The sequence below is a fragment of the Blastomyces dermatitidis genome (assembly GCF_000003525.1).
Source record: "Blastomyces dermatitidis ER-3 genomic scaffold supercont1.10, whole genome shotgun sequence".
Lineage (NCBI taxonomy): Eukaryota > Fungi > Ascomycota > Eurotiomycetes > Onygenales > Ajellomycetaceae > Blastomyces > Blastomyces dermatitidis.
Genome location: NW_025544783.1, coordinates 542,804 through 559,008, shown reverse-complemented (window position 1 = coordinate 559,008; position 16,205 = coordinate 542,804). Strand labels below are relative to the sequence as shown.

Genomic DNA, 16,205 nt, shown 5'->3' with positions numbered 1-16,205 from the left:
TAAACGCGAAGCGACAGGATTGTAATTTTGATAGGACAAGACTTTCTTGGAATTGCCTTTCGCTTTGTACGAAGTTAGGATTTGTCATTGATCACGTCTGACAACCGGTTGCGCCTCGCAGTCAATAAGCACGCCTAGATGCGCAGGTAGCACTTCCGCCCGGCACAATCCATGACATCGCATACAATGGTTGCATGTCAGATTCGCGCACTTCCCTCTCCAGGCGTATGACCCAGCCTTAGGTACAATGCCCATGATGGTAAGCCCCTCAATACCAAGATAGAATGCGATGGTTCTTTTCTGCAGGATTCCTTTCCCGGGGGGCCAGCGCTTCTCGGCCCTGGTACCAAACGCTCTTTCAGAACTGTCGGGCTGCCCTTTGCCTTTCCAGCCTCAGTGTCACTTGCAACCGCATAAACAACTCTCTTAACTGTCTGCCCTAGGATCGATCTGCATCTCGTCTTAAGCAATCTTGGCGTCATCCTTTTTTCGATTGAAGGAAGAGAGCAGAGGTCATTCTGTTTTAATGTATGTGTATGTATGCGAGAGATGATAGTCGAATGTCTGCTAGAAAATGGAGAGCACCGGTGGGATTCTAAGTAGATTTGAGCGTCGATTCTGCTTCATTGGATCCTGCGTACCTATTCCCACATTTCGGGCAACGATAGAAGATAGTGCTTCCTTCATCCGCGCTTCGCAACTGCATCTCACTCCAAGTAACCTTCATTAAATCGCATTTCTGGCAATCCACTTGAATTCGGCGGTTCGATTCGCGGTCTTTGACCGTCAATTCACCCGTGTATGAGATCTCAGCTTGATACGAAGTTTTGACGGAAAATTATTTGATGTGGATATTATCGGGCGGTCCATTAACTTGTCTTGGGTTTTGGACAGTCCTTATTAGCTGCTGGCTCTCGCATTTCAGTGCGAGGAATGCTCTCTCGGATTTGTTTTTCCACACACATCGCATGGAATGCTTGGTTCGGCAGATATGTCTAAAATAGAGCCGCAGGCGTGACAGAACTGGGGAGCCATAGATGGGAGTTGGGCCGGATAAAGCGCCTTGCAGGGTTGAGACGTTGGATATGTGGGGGAATTTTGTGCAGTAACCTTCCGGGACATCTATTAGTTATTCCGGTAAATGACAGCCTTATCAAATGCCAGGTCCCTTTCGCCATTTTTAGGTAACCCTTTTTTGACCAGCGCGCTATGGGACATTCTCATTTTTGAGATAATCGGCATTTGAGAACACCCCATTGTAGAGGGTTTTGAGAGCTATCTTCGGCCTAGTTTAGCAGTAATCTGCAACCGTTTAACAGCTCTTCGCATGGAGTTCGCAGGGTGGAGTGGCAGACGCATAGACCCCCTTTCGTAATCGAGCGTCTTTTGCTAAAATCCAAACCCAGCTTGTCGTACAGTATTCTTCCATCCCCACCTGGAATTCACAAATCGGCTCTTCTGATTCATGAACAATATAAAATTTCCTTTCGGCAACGAAATCTGCCGCGTGACATTCCCTGGGTCAAGGACTGCCAAGAGATGGCTGGCTCAGGGAAAGTTGACAGGTCCAAAGCGCTGGGATCAACAAAAAAGCAAAAAAAAAATGACAGATCTCACACCTGGTTCGCGCGCGAATGGGATGTCTTGCATGCCGACGCCTAGTACGGATACGAACTAGCGGACTAGCGATTTGCGCTTTGCCGTTTCCCCACAGGGCCACAGCGTGCCCTGAGCTGAAATGATAATAGTTACCTTCCGTAAATTTCTCGAATGCCCTCCCTCTCATGCTGCCTTAGTTACCAGATAACTAGAGCCAAGTTTGGTTACAGCCTTACAGGGGATTTCCGGGAACTCGGAAAGCTTGCAGGGCTCGGCCTTTTAAATTGTTTGTCGGGGTTTGCTCGGTTTTGATGGGAATCTCCGATTTGAGCCCATTCTGCTGGGAGGTTGATAAGTGGCCCAAATGCTCATGGCTTGGCGGAGATGGTTTTGATGTTGATTTAACAAGCCAGGTGTTAAGTGTGGTGCAAAAACGGCATCCATTTTAAGTCGTAGGGATAAATGACCTTTGCAGAAAAAGCACGTCAGCGCAACTTATCGACAGCGAAGCTACGTAACAATTACCTTCTCCTTGCATATTTTCCCCGAGATCGACGGAAACACCCGTTGGCGTCTGCGAATCCGACAGGCGGCAGCACATGTCGGGACACCCTTCGATCAAAACGCGTCAAAGGGAAATCTCCCAAAATAACCATGGATCCTGTGGTACGTCACCTCCAACGCATGGGACGATCAGGGATCAGAGGTGTTTTGTCAGTGGCATGGAGGTCCCCAAGTAGCAAGCCGCTTCTGCCTCGACCCGTGAATTGGCGGGAGAAAGGCTTTGTTTGGGTCATTGGGCGCCAACGACCGGCTTTCCTGCAGGAGGTACCGAGGGTTGGGCCAGGTGCAGCATTTGACATGACTCGCCAAACACTGATCTGCCTCTATTTATTTTTTATGTTTTTTCTCCCTCTTTTTCTCAAGGTTAAAACGAGCAAAGACCAAGTTAGAGTAGTATAGAAGAGACATAAGTAGTTAACTTTGATATAAGCAGCATTTGCCCAATGTGATCCAATCGCAAAACTAGGTTCCAGGCCCAACCGGGGCTAAACCGAATGCAGCACATTTCCCCGAGCCCCGACCGTGCCCCGTGCCTTCGGGATTCCACGCGGGTAACTTAACTAACACTGAACTTAACTAATAAATAGACTTACTAATTCGACGGTCACTGACTGGAGGTAGTTAACGGGCAACTTCAACCTCAACACCGTCTAACTACTTCTTGTCTACTTCTTCTCTGCTTCTTCTCTCCGCCAACAACAACACACACGTAAACAACAACTCCCCATCCCCAACACGCCTCTGCGCGCTGTTCATTTCTTGCCTTCTCCTCCCCTCTCCTCTCCTCTTCTCTTCTTTTCTCTTTTTGGAGAACGTCCCTTAAGCTCTTCTGCTGTTCACCCCCGCTTTTCCTCTTCTGTGAACTAGAACTATGTGAGTGAGTATATTCTAGCATCCTGCTTGCAAAATGATGTGCACTCTCTCCTCTCTTCCCTGCAGATCAGTGGCAGTTTCAGTATCTACATTGTTATATCTTTCTCTATGGATTGCTTCCGCTTGATTTGCTTTAGAATATTGGGTTTCTGCAACTGTCTTTTCTGAAACCACTGCTTGTAATGTCAAGATTACTTGCAAGAGACATGCTAGAGAAGCTGTTCACTCACATCCATGCTCTTTTCTCTGAAGCTCATTCTTGCAGGTATCTACTCTTGAAATATATCTGTTCCATGCTGAATAATGCACTGTTTGCTTCCTTCTTATGTTATTTCTTTTATTTGACAGAACTGTTTAGCTCTGTGTGAAGATTCATCACTTTGAATATCTGTGATATGACTATACAACACCTTTATAGAGTTCTTTATGTGTGTCTTCATCAATCTTTTGCAGCAAAACAGAATCATGGTATGAAACATCTGATATTCTTTGATTTTCTCTATAATTCTTCAATTTCCTGATTTTTCTACTTCTGTTGTGTGTGTTTTTCTTTTTCATCTTTCATTAATTATTCATTCAGTATCAAGTTTTTGCATCTGCTGCTTACACATTCTTTTCAAGTCTGCATATGAGATCTTTTTCTTGTTTATTTGCTTCATTTGACAAATTATCAGTTGTCACAGTCAATTTGATTCATTAATTTGTTAACATATACTTGTGTTCTAGAGTGCATCTCTATATTCTGTCTTAACTGATACTGAAAACTGCAACTTGCAAACTGAGTTCTGTGAGTTTATTTCTATGATACAATTGAAAAGAAGTGCAGAGATATGATACACTTTCAGAGTAAACTTGTTATATGAGATACTGATTTATTTTTCTACAGATATTTGATTCATTTATATCTCTACTGAGACACACATACACACACACACGCACACACACATATACATATACATATGCACACACACGCGCGCACACACACACATAATGAGAATTAAATCTCTCTGGTGAAACTCTTTGCAGTGATTCTTCAGTTTCAGTTGAACAATCATAATAGTCAACAAAAGTGACACAGTTTATGATCAAACAAACTCTCCTCTGGTCTAGGCTACTGATGTGATGACTGACCCATCTCTGCCGGACGGCAACAAACAAGAGAACCCATCCAACCGATCAACAAGTATGGATCAACAGGAAGCTCATTCTAACCCGGATCGGGGTTCGTTGCCGGGTGAAGTCCAAGGTGAAATGGCAGCTTTCTCACCAGATGGTGACTCCAGAAGTTTGAACGGCCCTGTTTCCTTATCTAGCCTACCTCATAGCTTGAATTCCCCTCTCAGACCGACGGACCACGACACTCACGAAGTTTCCTATAGCTTAGATCAAGCGTTGTCCTCTCCTTTTGCCCCCCAGCAAGGGCCCCAACAAGCCACTTCTGATTCCCAAACATCAGGTTCTCAGCCGGATCAGCTTTCTACTTCTAGCCAAACATCCCCTCTATTAGATTCATTTTCTCCGCCTGCTGGCATCGAAAATGAGACTGCAGATGATATATTTCCTGTTTCTAGCGTTACTAATGCTGCGGGTCAACCGATTTTCAGTTTGCAAATTGGCACGGCATCCTTCTTCACAGAGGAAGGCGACTCGATGGTCTCTGCTTCCATTACTCATCTCACCAACGGGAGTACCGGCCCAATATACCCAGAAGACTTTCCTCACGCTTTAGAAAGCACTGATGATGATGAAATGGATTCCCTCAGCGGCGACCAAGACTTGCATTATGATTACGGTTATTATGACGACGAGGAGAACCCGGCTTTCCGCAGTAACCTCATTGAAGAGTCTGAACTATCCCGTTTCTCCGATGACAGATTGCCCGGGGTGTCTTCTGCTTTGGGCAGCACAGGAAGTGTGTACGATGACTCTTGTTCGGAAAACGATACCGAGAAATTTTACATAACCGACGATGAATTATCCTGGTGTGATCCTACTGAATACAGCAACACACGGTCTCCCCTTGGCAACGATTTACACGATAGCGGATCTCATCAAGACCAGCTTCCAACCTTTGCTACCGGTGGACATTCTCAACCTCTATCGTTTACGACCTTCGACAATATTAACGGCTCAAATTTTACCTTTAATCCCGAGGCGGATGATGACGATAACCTCGATTTAGGAGCGTTTACACAACCAGAAAGTATGAATTTACATTTTATTAGCCCGCCTTCTACATTGTTTCTTCCGGTAAATCTACAGGCTCTTGGAAAGGCCCAACGAATCATCCATCGTGCGTTTGATCACACGAAATCTTTTGAATATTCATCTGGACCCTTTGTCAACCAGCCACGAGAACTTTACCCCAATGCTGACAGCATCATGTTGCAAGCCGTGTCAAATTTCTTTTCTCAATTTTCCATTCTTGCAACCCCCTCTAAAGGAATTTTCTTATTTCGTGGTACCCATAACGCGCTTTTCGTCAATGACACTACAATCACTTTCCTTTCTGGCCTTGAGATGACGGACACCTTCTTGAAGTCTCATGATCATACCCAAGATTCTCCACACTTTGTGTTCTGTCAATCTCTTCCCTGGCCAAGGATTTCAGCCTGTCCTCAAGTCACTCCACCCAATCAGAGAATGACTGCAGTTACACCCCCTGGTGGCCTTTTAACTGAGGATCAGTACACTTACATACATGGCCCTTCCGAACAGTCAATATACTTTGTCCCTCCATCATTGGTTTTAAAATATTTCAATTCCCATATTGCCAGCGTGCTTCTTGCTGCGCCTCTCGCTCCATGCGAAGGCCATACATACACACTTGCTGACGGTCTTGAATTTCCAGCTTTCGAAAAGAACCTTTCAATCGATATGTTCATTAAGCAATGGCTTATTCGATCCAAAATACCGCCCCAGCAGCTTGCACTGAAGGATCGACCTCATGTTCCAATATCGGATGCAGCTGCGAACGCCTCGTATTGGCCACGACCCCAAAGGATAACGCGCCCCGAAAACCACCAATTCAAGGCCTACGATATCCAGAAAATTCCTTGGCAGAAAAAGATGAATGTCCGGAGGTCGGATGCCAGGATCCTTCGCGATAGCTGGTACAAGGGTTACCGGAATTTGGTGTTCGATCCACATGGGGTAAATTTCAATATCGCTTCGCTCTTGTTTGGGAAAAATGACTAAGCTATGATTTAGTATTCGAAGCGGCTACCACAGACAGAGGAATTCTTCAAGGCAAAAACCATGTATACCAAATATAAAGCGTCAATGTCGCATTTTCAGCTGCGTAATCTTATGTCCGTGACATCGTCGAATACGGTGCAATATGCCCATCGGTCAAAGATTTACTCTGTAACCCCGTTTCACAAACAAAAGAATTGCCTAATTGATCTCTCTCATACTTCCAAGTCCGCGACTTTCTTTGAGCCAGTGAGAATTTCGATTATGAAAGCCAAGCACGGCGTAACTATAGTTGGGGGGTTCTGTGGCGAATATGCGATGAGAGGCGACGTGACTGATCACAGTACTGTGGATGGTTATATCACTAAAAGCCAGAACGGAATCACAAATCATATCGATATTGCTAAGCATCGAACGAGTCGTAGCCCTCAGGCAATTATCGCGTCGAATGATCAATATCTTCGAGTCCTCGACTGTGAGACCAACAAAGTTGTCCAGCGCCACAAGTTTGCTCGGGCAATTAACTGCACCGACACATCACTAGATGGCCGATTGCGTGTTATAGTCGGCGATGCGAGGGAGGCGTGGATAATCGATAGCGAATGTGGGAAACCGGTTCAACCACTATCCGGCCATCAAGATTTTGGATTCGCATGCGCTTGGTCACCTGATATGCTTCACGTTGCAACTAGTAATCAGGATGGAACAGTCAACATCTGGGATGCTCGTATGTGGCGAATACTTCAATTCATTGAGTCTGATGTAGCGGGGTACCGGTCGTTGCGATATTCTCCTGTCGGAGGTGGCCCACGCACGCTTCTCATGTGCGAACCAGCCGACCGCATCGCAATAGTCAACGCGCAAACATACCAAACTCGTCAAGTACATGATTTCTTTGGCGAAATTGGCGGAGCTGACTACACTCCTGATGGCGGCCGGATCTGGGTCGCTAATATGGATTATGCATTTGGCGGATTGATGGAATTCGATCGATGCCAGTGGGGTCAGGAGTTTGGCATCGGGCGAACGAGGAAGCGACATATAGAGGAGCGCCTTGATACTTACTACCCCGATTTGCCTAACGAATGGCTTCCCGAAGCGGATTTGGATGACGACGAAAGATGTGTGCTCGGACCTGGAGAGAGAAAGTTACGCTACAGGCGCTTGATGAGCAACCGAGAACATGCCGACCTCCTTCGCCTATGATTACACAGCCTTTTCTAAAGCATGTTTCTTTGCATAGTTTTGCGTGCTTTCTTCCCCATTGATCGTGGTATTCACTCATTCATTTCTTGCTTATTGCCTGTATAGCCCCGCTTGTAGTGCGTTGCAAGCGCGCGATCCTTTCCCCCCTTCTCTTTTCTTTCCCTTCCTCGCGAGTACATTGACAGAATTGCCTTTTATTCCTGGATCACTACTCTTTTTTGCTCTACTCCGGTCTCATAGGGTTCATCTATTGGAGTAATTCAGGCTTGGTAATCATCACCAATTTCCTGCATTGCCTTTAAAATTTCTCCTTTTCTCCCCACTTTTTTTCTGTTTTCCTGCCTTCACTTTTTTTCACGCATATGGTGTTATGTTGGAGTAAAACCCCGGTTTGGGAAAATTATGATTGGCATTTTTTATTTTCAATCTATTTGTGCATTTGTATTTCCTCCTCCTTGTTGTTTCTTATTTCGACTTAATTGGTTGAGGTGGCCACCGGACCCTGTTCCAGCCGTATGGTGGTGACTCGAGATACCTGGAAACTGATTTCTTTCTTTTCTTTTCTTTTCTTTTTTGTTTTTGTCTTCCTGGACTGTTAAGAGAGATGGATAAATAAAAAAGGCGCAGGCCAAGATTACGGCGAATTGGTGTATGGAAAAAGGCATGGTTGGGAATACTGGGTCTGGATTTGGGAATTTTGTTTGAGTAATTAACAAAGCACATTCTCTTCCTCTTTGCTTTTTTTTTTTACTTTTTACTTTTTGTTTTTGACGTTAATTCTCATGCTGTCGCTTCTTTGCTTTATTTTCTTTCCTTTTTATTTGTCTATCTCCTTTCTTCTTTCAAACGTCTTTTGCAATTTATTTTATCCGCATATGGTTCCTACATTTTTTCCCCTTTCTCTCTGAAGCAGGGCGTTATTGTGAGTGCAAATGAGAGACCAAGTTAGTAATTGGGCAGTTGGGAAAGATGGTTTAATACGGTTTTAAGAGCAGTTTCATGATAGCAGGAGTGATGGCATGGCATGGGCGTGATCTGCGTTGATGTTTGTTTTGCTAGCTTTTGAAAACTTAGTTAAAATCAAACATCTTGTTTCATTAACTGAGTATCTGAGGACTGAGAATGGCTGATGCAATCCCCCCTCCCCTTCCCCTTCTTTTTCAGCAGATGAGGAGTTTATCGTAAATGGCTCAATCGGAATTGATAACAGTACAATTGTACAGCACATCAGGGAAAGCAGGTGAAAGAATTAGTTAGGTGGAGGAGCGCCAGATGATTAGCTCGCCACTTGAGTGTCCTCGATGGTAGCAGATGACACATCTCTACCTTACTCCGTATCTAAGGAATGTGTATCTATGTTTTAAAATGTCAGCAGTAAAAACTATAAAGGGTTCAGTGACATTGGCTTGCAGAAATACATCGAAGTTATCAAGGGACAATGAGAGTTTGAGAAATTAAAAAGCGAGAAAAGGTAGTAACGGTTTCAAACAAAGCATATACTCCTACAACCCCTGACGTTGAATGTCGCACTTGGCATTCCTTGATCGTCTCTAGACTCCCACCTTCCACCATTCCCCTGTCTCCCGTGGACAGCCCTCATATCCCTCCTCGCCAGTAAATACGTCAATCTCATACAAAGATCGATCCTCAAGACATGTGCACGTATAGCAAGTACTTAACCTGAATCTGGGCTACATCGTAAACGATATACTCGTTATACAGCAACCAAGCATCCGTAAGATCCAGCGTCTTCGGCGGTGAGGAAAGATCCGGCATAAGAACCCCCTTCAGATTCTCGCTCACACAACCCGCATCTTTCCATCCCCGCGGTACCGTCAGGCCTTTGCCCAGCGTCGACAGGCATCCCTGCTTCTTCGCATTCTCGCCCGCATCGTAGTCGCTGTTGACAAGTTCTAGCATCGGGTTGCCCAACTCGACATCGCACAACATCAGCACACCGATTCTGTCGCTGCTGTGCGCGCAGCAGTAGTTGGCAGATTTGCTGGAGATGTCGGCGAAGTAAACCCCCTTGCCGAACATGTAGCCTGTTACTGGGGCTTCGGGCGGTGCGATTCTTAGACCTTGGCTGAGGATGCCTCCGTAGTTAGTGCTGCGGGAACCGTGCCAGAGGAGACGACGGTTGCTGTTTGGTAAGTTTGCGAATGGAGAGCTTTCGAAGCGCTGCTTTTCACCACGGCGTTCGACGCGGAAAATATGTTTCAGCTAATAATTTGTTAGTTTCGGGATATTTTTTTTTTTTTTTTTGAAGGGGGGATTCATCCTCTCTGGGGATTGGGACTTAAGAGGGAGACTTTACATTGTAGCTGATATAGTGACTCTTGCCATGAGACTTCACGAGGTAGTTTTCTAATTCCTTGTATTCGGTTGTAGCTGACTCCACTGAATGATCAAACGAATTGTTAGCACTGTGACCCTGGAAGGGAAGTAAGAAACGGTCTTCGAGTACGCACGTGGTGTCATTTCCTCCAGCCCAAGGCCTGCAAATTGAACATCGAGAGGATGAAGACCAGTTTTGGACATCTTGGCACCCTTCAGGATCTCGTTGGCGATCTCCATATCGGTCAAAGTTTCGAGAAGTTCGACTTCACGCTTGATAAGGTCAAGAGTGCCGATAACAGGAGGTCGACGACGTCCGAAATCGTGAGGAATGAGGGTAAAATATTGGTTACTCAGATCCTCCGTGAGCTGCCCATACGGCTGACCATAGTTTTGCATGGCAAGTGATGGGTTTGCAACTAATTCTGAAAGATTCTTCAGAACCTCAAACCCCGCCATGAGAATCCGTTTGCTTAACTTTCCTAATGGTAGTTTATTTGCGTCGTATGACATGCTAGCCATGGTTGAGAGCATGTGCCTCTGGTTAAAGATAAGACTAACAAACTCCTGAACGGGCTGCGACAATGTGCATTCAGGCATCTTCACATCTTCCTCGACTTCCTTCTTAGCTTTCTTTTCACTTTTGCCGTTGTCTTCTGAATCGTCCTCATAATTCCTTTCAAGATAGGTATATTTTCCAGCTCTTGGGCTACTGAGTCGGTTACTCCAGGAAAGGCCAGTCTTGCTGCTGAATTTCTTGGCAAACACATCATGCGCTTGGTCTAGAGTCAGTCCGGGGAACTCAGCTTTTTGTCCAATTTCGCCAACTCGACCCCACCGCGTCCACGTCGTATATTTCCCAGAAGTTTTGTTTACTAGCAGCTGAATGAGATAAAATTTGTTGTTGTTGTTCCTGGAATTGGTTTGGTTCAATGCTGCGTCATAAATGACTCCATTCTTTTCAATAAATACCTCATGAGTTGCTAAGTGGAACGTCAGTCTACCTATTTCATGAAGCATGGGTGCACGTCCTGGATTAGAATGGTACTTACAGCAGTATGGTGAAAATTCATCAACTGGAACCTTTAACGTTGGAGATGCCTGCTTGGAATCCTTTTTCTTCTTCGCTGGGGGTTCGTCCTGGGACTTGGGTTTGGTGGCATTATCCTCCTCCTCCTCATCATCATCATCCGCCGGTATAGGACGTTTGGCCTTTGAGCTGGCTGCTGATTTCTTGCCTTTGGAAGGTGCTGCGTTTGCGGCTGGCACATCATTCTCATCATCGTCCTGGCTAACAGTGGTGGAACCATTAGACTGCTGTTTGGTTCTGGATAATCTCAGAGGCCTGCCATTGGTGGCTGGCACATCATTCTTATCATCGTCCTGGATACCATTGGTCGTGGAACCATTAGACTGCTGTTTGGTTCTGGATGATCTCAGAGGCCTGCCATTGGTGGCTGGCGTCGGTGCTGGGGTTGTCAAGAGATAGGAAGATTCTGAAGCTGGTTTGCCATCTGCTGCTGAATCTAGAAGCCAGTTCCAGGACACAATTTTTATACTTTTGAGCGCAGCAGCTTGTTTACCTGATGTATCGTTAGCAACATGCAATGTACCAATTACCGCGTATAGGCTAAATCTTCCTAGACGTAGAACGACAACTGAAGGATTGGAAAGTAAATAAGAAAGGGGTTCAATTTTCCTTACACTTTAGCTTATTGTCATCTACGTCCTTTTGAGTGGTCACAAGATGTGTACATGTATCAATGACCTTTGCACTATAGGTGCCACCGCCAGACTCAATTTTGTCTATAAGAACGGCTATAGGCGACAGGTTAGCATGTTCAAGTGCAAAAGACCAGGTCACGATCGTTTCTTTCCGTTTTCTCTATTTCTGCATTGATTTATTTCATTTTGTTGCTCCGTTTTCAAATAACACACCTTGTTTATGCATTGGGAATGTGCCACTGAGGGCTATGATGTGGTCTTTGAAAGTGGTCGCCATTTTCATGAGGCTTACGAGACAATATAGGGAAACAAGATGGGCAGCAATTGAAACAAAATCCAACAGAGTCGTAGGAAGGGGTTATTTTAAAGAATGAATGGTTGTCTTCCACAGGGTCGCCCGATGGCCCTTTTAAACAACCCTTGAGGAATACCTTTGGGCAGTCTCTTCCTTTTTTTTGAGCTGGTGCTGGCTGTCATGTTTGGACGCTAGCACAGGCGGCAGCACCGCAGTGATTGGCTGCAGCAAACAAAGCCCCCCCTGATCTATCGGCGCTGGTGGCCGCACACTCCGAGGTCTTCACACAGGGACAAAGCTACTGTGGCGCCCGCACATCAACTGGCTCCAACCAAGCAGGAGAGGAGCTTCCACGGTTCCGGTTTCAGCACAGCAGTGGGTGGCGCCAAGGCAGGACTATCGAGAATCAATAATAATATTGATATTAAATGTTCTGCTGTTGTTGCAAACACGACCGACCAGAGTCGAGATGTTTTTCCAGTTACGTTACTATCTAGAGGCTGAAACGACAAGGCAACAACGCGCCGCGATTGGTTGAGCTTCACGTGATCTTCAGGGCCAATGTGGATCCACGTGATATCGCGCCGGGCATAGCTCGATGTCTGCCTAAGGAAAAACCCACCACGACATCAAATAGTTCTAAACTATGGTTTCTATATTCAATCTTCTCTACGTCGTGGAAAGTAAAATCCATTCCCTCACCAGTTATCCTGAAATTGGTCCGTCATCCGGCGCTGTGGCCTGAAATTTTCTTCTTAGGCTTATCATATCTCACTATGTTCCTTGAACAAGATGACGCTGGAAAACCGGGGAAGCCTTCGGGCCTCTGTGACCACCAGAAAGACTTTTGACTCCAATCATGCCTTCGATTCAACTGCTTTGATGGCGTCCTTACAACTGGAGAGAGAAAAAGCATACTTACACAGTAAACCTATATCGCTGAACTCAGGACTACTCTGAGAAGAGAAGACGCTCAGGAAACATAAATACATATATATGTACATACATATACACAAACAATCTGGCTCTAAATGAGAACAGTACGAGGAAGGTGAAAGCTCTGCCGAATAGAGATGTGCCGACTGCTACTTCTCCAAAGCAAAAAGACAGCGCTCAAACCACCAAACCGTTTCATCATATCCCCAGCAACTCTTCATTTCTACTAAGCCTAGCGCTTTTTTCTATTCCGGGGCTTCTTTCTCGTTTTTGGAGGAGTAGGAGACGTCGAAATTGAATGGAATTCCTCCTTGTCCTCATCCAAAGACCCCTCTTGTTGCGGCTGCTCTGTAGGTGTACCAAATTCAGCTTCGTCTGTGGATTCGGTTCCCCCACCAGATCGTTCCTCTACTATGGGCTCCGCACCTTTTAGGGATGCATCCTCGACTGTGTCCTCTTCTTTAGTCTGCATCTCTGTCAAATTTTTATCCGAGTCTTCCTCTGCGAATGTGCTTTCTTGTAATACGTCTTCCAACTGAATACCTCCCTTGGTGGACGATTCTTCTTGCTCTGCGCATTTTATTTCTTTGGTAATTGCAGGTTTCTTAAATGTATCTTGAATCGAATCACATTTATTCAAGGAGTCATCGTCTACACTTGATGCTCCCTCTCCAACGGAGCCAGGTTTCGTACATTTGCCATCATCATTGCTGTTGCCATGTACTTCATCTTTATCAACATCCTCATATCTTTCAATTTGGGATTCTGCTTCTCTTTCTGATGTCCTAGAACTAGACCCGCTGACTAGCGAGATACGGGCAGTATTCCGAGGCGGCAACGGGGGAGGTATGGGTTTGGCAATGGTAACGAGGCGAGCACGGGTGAAAGTCGGGCTGGTAGGGCGAGCTTGGCTCGTGTCCCCAGGGAGAGATTGATCCTGGATAACGAGGGATCCTCGCGTTATGGAGGTGGTGTTTTCTTGCAAAGGCGTTGTGCATTGGGTTCTAGTGGAGTTATCCCTGTCCGAGATATGGAGATTATCTGAAGAAGACCGACTCGTCGATATTGGGGCGGTTGGGGGTTGGTCGTCGATGAAATCATCTGTCTGGGTGGCTCTGTCAGCGCTTGCAGTGCTCTGGACGCTGGTCCGCCAACTCGCCCTTTGAGAACTCTCCATACTGAATCGCGACAAACGGTTATATAGCGGGCTCGTTGGGCTGGGCCGGAATTCAAACATGTCGTCACTGGGTATGCGGTTCGTTCCGGCTTCTCGAATTATAACGCCCTCCCTTTCTAGTGCTTTAACCCCAAACGGATCCGGGTCGTCAGGTGGGGGGACACCAAACAGATCGGTTTCGATATCAGCATCTCCGGGAGCTTCTCCCGGAGGAGGAAGCATAGTCTCATCCACATCTGCATCACCTTGAGCCGCCTTTATCGTCTCTATTAATGTTCCTATCGAGGCCGGTGGATTCTTTGCTTTGCCCGCCAAAATGTCAGCCACGCGGATTCGTTCACCATAGAAACGCTCGTTTTCATCGGTCCTCTCGATTACGATCGTCTCATCCATTTGAACTCCCGCATACACACCCCGACTCTTCAGATAGGTCCACACCGGAGCCCGTCGCTTGTGTACCTCAGATTCCACTGCACCTCCTATACCAAACGGACCAGCAACTGGACTGAGCTCCCCACCCAGCGTACGTCGTACCGCTTTGAAAGCCTCTAGCGCCTCGTAAGTATTTATGACAACCACACAATCGTAGATATCCACACCAGCCAGAAACCCAAGCCCAACAGTATGCATCATGATTCCTGAAGGAGGACTCCACTCTCCCGTTTCCTTTATCCTGGCGACAAGAATTCCACCACCTCCAGATCCACTGAACCAAAGGCCAGTTCTCATCGCAGTAAATATTGCCAAGCCCTTAGCCTGCTTGATAACAGCAGGAGGTATCTTTTTAACAACCCTTTGTTTCCCTTTTGGCTTGTCAATTACCTCCTTCTTGTTGTCCTGATCAGTATTCTTATATTCGTTAGCCCGATCTTCTGAGCTCGCACGCGAATCCGTTCCATTTGCCTCCTCACTCTCTTTGTTAATCTCCGCGTAGAACCCATCCTTACAAAAACTTCGCAATATTCGAGCCGCCTTATCACTTTCCTTATCTAGAGTCGTGGGCCAGAATGCCTCCGCACCGAGCTTGTTCGAGAGACGATTCACCGGCGGACCGGGCTGGTCAATGGTTTTGTAGGGCTTATCAAACCCGCGCTTCGGATACACTTTTGTCTTTTCCCATTTCCAGTTCGACATTGTACCATTTGTTTCTTGCCGATTGGGACCGGAACAGATGATAGAGGTGGAAAGATGGTTTGTTCGAAGAACCTCGACACAAATAAGGAAGCAAACGCTTTACGTAAGGCGAAACTTCGGGCGAAGGTTTCACGGTAAGTTGCGATGGGAGCGGCTCGGCAGTCCAGGAAGTTAATAAGTTGAACAAATCTGTACTTCGCATTGGGGATCTCGCAAAGGATAAGTAGAGCGGAAAAAGGTATGAGATGAGAAGAGAGTCGAGCGAATGAAATACAACTAACTGTTCATGCCCAGAAGAATGGAGGAGAAAACTGCGAACTATGAAACAGCCCCTCAATAAGGAAACATGTCAATTGCCTTGCTAACAACTTCCGCAAGTACCTAATAGGTGGTGGGTAAAATTATATTATTTACGGTGTGAACGAAGGTTGGTTCACTGCTGGTGAGCTTGTATGAGAGAAACATCTCTTATCAATTTGTTTGCGGTCGAGACTTTTATACAAATTTCTTCAGGGTCAGCTTCAACCGCCTGCGGAGAGTTAAGAAAAAGAAAACATAGAATCATGACGCTGACTTAGGACTTCCAGGGACATGACTGCATCGCAAAAACATGCAATATGGACCACGAGTACTTCGGCCGGTTAGCTCTAGCCACCGCATCACCAGGAAGCGCTCGCTGATGGCGATCATCTATCTGGGGCCCAGATCTTATGTCATCACTAAAAGATAGATATTGCCAAGCCCTGCTAACCCCTATATGGCATACATTAGTCCCAAATAGTACACACTAGTATTAAATAGGAAATCAGGATCAATAGTGTCTAAGAAAAAAAGTTCCAATTTGTTAGTAACTCTGTTGATGTTTATCAATTCAATATTTTCAGTGCTACCAGAAGAGCAAGATAAATCAATGATCTTTTGATAAAATAATTTTTATTTTCATATCTCAGTGATGAGTATAGTGTCAGCTCAAAAAAGATCAGTTAAAAATAAACGCTATGATGTTTCTAAAATATTAAGATAGAATCATCTATGATCTGCATCTCTTCTCTTATATTGAAAATCTTATACACCTCCAAGTATTAATATTATTAATATCAAAAATTCTTCATATGATCAGGCAGGCCGGTGGTAGTGACTCTAGAAATCTCTACAATCTTGTGA

The 16,205-nt window shown here is 45.6% G+C and overlaps 3 protein-coding genes across 6 annotated transcripts; 1 reads left to right on the top strand and 2 right to left on the bottom strand.

The window, feature by feature from the left end:
• The first annotated feature begins 2,788 nt into the window (after positions 1-2,788).
• On the top strand, positions 2,789-8,677 carry BDCG_07920 (WD repeat protein). Of its 3 annotated transcripts, none has more exons than XM_045423701.1 (5): positions 2,802-3,040; positions 3,763-3,823; positions 3,923-5,239; positions 5,888-6,189; positions 6,247-8,626. In XM_045423701.1, the coding sequence occupies exons 3-5, from the start codon at positions 4,159-4,161 to the stop codon at positions 7,435-7,437; spliced, it is 2,574 nt and encodes an 857-aa protein (XP_045272573.1). In that variant the 5' UTR covers positions 2,802-3,040; positions 3,763-3,823; positions 3,923-4,158; the 3' UTR covers positions 7,438-8,626. The 3 variants fall into 3 exon arrangements, with proteins under 3 accessions (XP_045282362.1, XP_045272573.1, XP_045282363.1); XM_045423703.1 differs by having other exon boundaries at positions 2,998-3,036; positions 6,247-8,677; XM_045423702.1 differs by lacking the exon at positions 3,763-3,823 and having other exon boundaries at positions 2,789-3,040; positions 6,247-8,588.
• On the bottom strand, positions 8,462-12,239 carry BDCG_07919 (poly(ADP)-ribose polymerase PARP). The gene is made up of 7 exons (XM_045423700.1): positions 11,713-12,239; positions 11,479-11,592; positions 11,219-11,357; positions 10,827-11,119; positions 9,909-10,757; positions 9,755-9,837; positions 8,462-9,660 (listed from the first exon to the last, which is right to left on the bottom strand). The coding sequence occupies exons 1-7, from the start codon at positions 11,780-11,782 to the stop codon at positions 9,085-9,087; spliced, it is 2,124 nt and encodes a 707-aa protein (XP_045272572.1). The 5' UTR covers positions 11,783-12,239; the 3' UTR covers positions 8,462-9,084.
• On the bottom strand, positions 12,239-15,708 carry BDCG_07918. 2 transcript variants are annotated; one of them, XM_045423699.1, is made up of 3 exons: positions 15,616-15,708; positions 14,819-15,533; positions 12,296-14,756 (listed from the first exon to the last, which is right to left on the bottom strand). In XM_045423699.1, exons 2-3 carry the CDS (start codon positions 14,846-14,848, stop codon positions 12,963-12,965), a joined length of 1,824 nt encoding a protein of 607 aa, XP_045282361.1. In that variant the 5' UTR covers positions 14,849-15,533; positions 15,616-15,708; the 3' UTR covers positions 12,296-12,962. The 2 variants fall into 2 exon arrangements, with proteins under 2 accessions (XP_045272571.1, XP_045282361.1); XM_045423698.1 differs by having other exon boundaries at positions 12,239-15,708.
• Positions 15,709-16,205: the final 497 nt, after the last annotated feature.